At 45.6% G+C, this 5,225-nt stretch overlaps 1 protein-coding gene across 1 annotated transcript in view; it reads left to right on the plus strand.

Annotated features, from left to right (window-relative positions):
- The window catches only part of ITPR1 (inositol 1,4,5-trisphosphate receptor type 1), a 144,493-nt gene that overhangs the window by 124,845 nt on the left and 14,423 nt on the right, over positions 1-5,225 (plus strand). Inside the window, exons 57-58 of the mRNA XM_031061617.1 lie at positions 909-1,074; positions 1,962-2,122. Coding sequence (XP_030917477.1) covers positions 909-1,074; positions 1,962-2,122 — 327 coding nt within the window. The remainder of the gene's footprint in view (positions 1-908; positions 1,075-1,961; positions 2,123-5,225) is intronic.

The following is a 5,225-nucleotide window of genomic DNA, read 5'->3' on the forward strand; positions in this document are numbered from 1 at the left end:
CAGGAATTTTCCATAACACCCCTCTGGCTCCCCCTCTGACTGCTGTTTAAGCTTTTGTGTCCATCAGTTAGGAAGAAATTCTTCCCTGTGAGGGTGGGCAGCCCTGGCACAGGTGCCCAGAGCAGCTGGGGCTGCCCCTGGATCCCTGGCAGTGCCCAAGGCCAGGCTGGACACTGGGGTTGGAGCACCTGGGACAGTGGGAGGTGTCCCTGGATGGGATTTAAGGTCCCTTCCCACCCATTCTACCATTCTGTGCTGGTTCTGTGATCTGAGGCTCAGGCTGTCACTCCCAAAGCCACACCTGGGGCACTGCTTTTTTGTTTTACCTGATATTTCAAAGTTTTTTTCCTAAAACTTAGCCTTCAAAGTTACTTAATTCTTAATAATAAGTTTGGCACTTAACTGGCAGGATGATTGTGAAAATGAGGGTTGGATATTTTGGATATTCAGGCCTGCAATAAATGTGGAAGTGCACTGAAAAGTCCAGCTTACATGGCTATTAAATGCAATTAATGATATTAAATTCCAATTAAAAACTTAATGGTCCACACTGATCCTCTGTTCATATACTGCAGATTAATATAAGGATATAATTTGGAAAGGGCTTCAGGGAGGGGTGAGAACAAATTTCAGTGTGTGACAGAAGAGTTTTTTCTCTTGTGAGAGAAGTCCAAAATCTTGGACACAGGAAGAGCAGCTCTGCAGAGATCCCACACTGGCAGCTGACTAAATTGGCTTTTCTTTCAGTGATTTTTGCATTTTGGTTTCATTTAATGCTTTGAATTGTGAGTTCCCCTTGGAGAGCATCAGCAGGGGAGAATCTCAGGCAAAGGGGTGTGGGGCAGGGTGGTATTAAGGGTGAGATGTACCTAATTGGGCTGTTAATAATTCCAAAATGTATCTTGCAGGAACCTCTCTTTGCTGCTAGAGTGATCTATGACCTGTTGTTCTTCTTCATGGTCATCATCATTGTCCTGAACCTGATTTTTGGGGTGATCATTGACACCTTTGCTGATTTAAGGAGTGAAAAACAGAAGAAAGAAGAAATTTTAAAAACAACTTGCTTTATTTGTGGTAAGTGTGGAGACACACTTAACAAGAAGGGGTTACTCTGGGTAAGCCAGGGAGAGCTGCAAGCTCAGAGGAAAAAAGCCTTGAATTGCTGGCTGTTCCTCCTTGCATTCCTCAGCCAGTTCGTGTTCCTGGGTACCACGTGCACTGCAGCTTGGCAGCAGGAGCAGATGGGGAATGCTCAGGATGCCATTTCTCCTCAAGACTTCAGTTCTTGCTTCCCCTCTGCCTCGAAGAACAGTTTCCTATGGGAACAGGAGGGATTTTTATGAGCAGTCGTTTTTTCCAAGCGTGCCTGTGGAAGCCTTTCCCGCCAGGAGGTTGGGAGTGGAGGTGCTGTGGTTGACTGACATGGTCCTGCCATGTTGCATAACACGCAGCCTGACGGGCTAACCTTTGGAAATTTGCTGCAAAGCAAACGTTGCTTGTGCTATCAGTTTGCCCAAAAATAGGAGATGTGTTATGAAATCCAACTAACTGCTTGCTACAGGGTTGTTGCCTTTTTTAACCAATTTTTTCTGTTATGTATAATAAATATAAGCAGTACTTGTTACACTTTACTCTCTCTTCCTTCTCTTCCTCTTTCTTCTCTTTCTTGTCTGATCTTTTTTCCTCTCCTTTATCATCTTCTTCTTTCTCCTTTCTCTTCTTTCTCCTTTCTCTTCTCTTTTCTCTTCTTTCTCTTCTCCTTTCTCCTTTTCCTCCTTCCTCCTCTCTTTCCTTCTCTCCCTGGGTGTTTGTCACATTTTATCCTGATATTCAGTGTCCATTCCAGAATGACAGTGACTTGCAGAAGTGCAGCAGACTTTAGAAGCCAGCTTTGTCCTAGAGCTGATTTGCCTGGTCCCCAGCTGGCAAACACTCAGGCTTCTCCCTGTGTCCTCTCACAGGTTTGGAGAGAGATAAGTTTGACAACAAGACAGTGACCTTTGAAGAGCACATTAAGGAAGAGCACAACATGTGGCACTATTTGTGCTTTATTGTCCTAGTGAAAGTCAAAGATTCCACAGAATACACAGGACCAGAGAGTTACGTGGCAGAAATGATCAAGGTGAGTTTGGAGTTTTGCTTTTTTTTCCCCCTAGATTAGACCAATCCAGTGGAATATTGGGTACAGTGCTGTGTATTGTATTGAATTTATTTTGTAAATGTACCTGTGACTTCCCAGCCTCCAGAGCACTCTGTGTGTGTGCTGGAGAAGGTGACAGTGAGTGGTGACAGCCAGCTACTCCCCATGGCTTGGATCAGGGGAAGAGAAGCTGTTCTACCTCAAATTCACATTTAGGGGGAGTCTTTTCAAGCTGGTGGAAGTATCTGAAGCACAACCAACAGGTTATAACCTGTCCTGGTATAAATATCTCCAACTGACTTGTAGGATTTGTTGTCATATGATTTGAGCTTATTATTGTGAAAATCTACAATTAATGTCTACTCAATTGGAAGGGCTTTTAATGAGAGAATTAAAAGCCTCATCTCTGCCAAGCTGCAGGTTCAGAGCTCCTGGAATTACATCCGAAGCCCAGTCACTAATTTGTGTCTTCTGGCTGGGGAGCAAAAGCTGTTTGATTTATGGAATTTCGGTGTAATTTCTTTAGAGCAGAGCACTTTGCTGCCTCCCCTCCCTGCACATCTGCTGGGAGGTTCCAGCTCCCTGGGGTGGCTCTGCCAATCCCCCCGAGCCCTCTCCCAGGTCAAACGTGTTCTTTTGGGGTCACCAAAGCGTCCGTCCTACTTCTGGAGCTCTCCCTCAGTAATGAGGGCTTAAAGCAATCTTGTGAGCAGTCACCTGATGGAGGATTAGCACAGTGAGATAACCAAGTGCATCGCTGCTGCTTTCCAGCCTGCCTGATTATTTTGCTCCCTTCCTTTATCCCCCCGCAGCACGCATGACTTCAGGGGGAAGCACTGCACTTCTGAAGGGCTTTTGCTTCTAAAAGACAATTCTGTGTTGTGCTTTTGCTTCTCAAAGATGAGTTTGTGCTGTGTTTTTGTTGTTGTTAAAACCAGTTTAAAGAAAGTTTCAGTTGGCAACCGATTCATTATTTCAGATGAACGGCTTGGATTAGATAAGAAGGAAAAATTAGTCACTGAATATGTTTGCATGAAGCACAAAAACTGGAGAACTTTGATGAGAATTCCCATTCATTAAGTGTCAGCAAGGGCTAATTACTGTGTGTGCATGGGAGTAGGGATAAATTATGCATAGCCAGAGTGTCTCATGCAGATGCAATTTTATGTAACCATGTGCTCTAGGTAGAGTTTGGAGTGTGTCTGTAGTTGGGGTTTGCATTTCACGAGCCAGTTTTTAATGAAGATCTGAGAGCAGGTCTCAGTGAGGGCTGGTGAATGTGGGGTGTAACTGCAGGAGTGTGGAACTGGTAGGAAATGTGGATTTCACCTCACTGTCTGTCACCATGCTGCCCCAGGCTCAGGCTGCTGTGCCCTGACTCTGCAGTCCATGGATTCCTGAGGAGCCATTTGGCAAAGCTCACTCTGAAAATCAATTTCTTCCCGGCGTCCTTTAACATTAGAACTTCCTTTTCTGCCCTGAAATCTGGGTGTAAAACATGATGAATCTGTTTCTCTACCAGACCTGTTTTAAATGCTGCTGGAGGAGCCAGAAGTGGGTTTTTTTCCCATTTAAGGTGTTTTTAGGGATAATTTGGGTGGGGCCTGGTTCATCTGTTCCTCAAGCTTTCTGTGCTCACCGAATCCCAGATTGGTTTGGGTTGGGAGGGAGCTCAAAGCCCACCCAGTGCCAGCCCTGCCATGGCAGGGACACCTCCCACTGTCTCAGTGCTCCAAGCTGGCCTTGGGCACTGCCAGGGATGGGGACCCCCCAACCTCTCTGGGCAAAATCCCATTAATACAGAGGGAGAGACCAAGGAAAGCTTTAAATTAAATTAACTCCATGAGTGCCAAGGCAGAGATTCACTGTGGAGGTGCTGCCTTAGCAGCCACCAGCCTCTCCTGGGAAGCCTCCCTGGGGCATGGCTGCCTTTTAAAGGGATTTTCCTCCCGTGTTTCAGACTGAAGGTGGCACTGTAACATCTTGGATAGTGACAGAGATGGGGCACGTCCTCCCCGGGCTGCCTGTGCGTGGGACCCGCGTTCAGCTGCTGCTCGTACCCAATTTTAGGAGCTGGGGTAGGAAGCATCATGTACTCCAAGTCCCCCTGTGATGGCAGAACACACCTCAAACGTTTCACCTGTGCTCTGACTCCCATCAAAATGCCTTCAGAATACTCTTGGATTTCTGCCCCTCGGTAAATGAAAGAAAAAAAATTAGGAAAATACAGTTCTTAAAATTGCCTTTGCCATTTAGTATTTGTGGGTTGTTCCAACACTACAGAACAGTAAAGAAAAAAATTAAAGAATTTAGGACACTTAAATTATATCCACTGTCAGTTTGTGAGGTGCTTCCAGTGCTGCTTGTACAGTGCTTTAAGGATATTTTAAGCACATTGGTATCAAAAGAATCCTGGACAATTTCATTTATGCAGTTAGTGAATATTCAGGCACCTTTAAGAGCAATCTTGAATGTTGATGCTTTCTTGTCTAAAAATAATGTGTGTAGAAAGGCAGCTTTGAGGATTCCCACTGTATTGGGTATGGCAGAGCTGGATCTGGCCCATAGCATTCATCCTGCACCCTTCACGATCCTGGCCCCACATTAAAAGAAATTGTAGCCTTGAAAATCAATTATTAACTACAATTCCTTAGTGAATTTTATATTTCTTCACAGACAGAAGCTCATTAAGTTCAAACACATCACGAGGAAAGAAGTCAACAGGTACACTGGGAAGTAGAGTTGAGTTTAGGGCACTGAAGACTGATCAAAAAAATCAAAATTAAAAAAGCCCAGCAGTGATCTGACCTGAGCAGCCTGGGCTAGGGGGAGGTGTCCCTGCCCAGAGAGATGAGCTTTAAGGTCCCTTCTAACCCAAACTGGTCTGGGATTCTGGAAAATAAAATCTGTTAACTGTTCTGACAGTGCTGCTGTGCCACTGTCCCTGTCCCTCCCATAGCCCTGTTCTGGCACCAGTCTGGGGCTGTTGGTGGCTCTGGATCTGGACTGGTTTGGTTGAGTCCCATGCAGGGCCAGGCTGCCCTGGGCTTGTAGCTGCAGGTCCAGGCTGCTGCTGGAGGCTGGA

Source organism: Geospiza fortis, unplaced genomic scaffold, assembly GCF_000277835.1.
Source record: "Geospiza fortis unplaced genomic scaffold, GeoFor_1.0 scaffold128, whole genome shotgun sequence".
NCBI lineage: Eukaryota > Metazoa > Chordata > Aves > Passeriformes > Thraupidae > Geospiza > Geospiza fortis.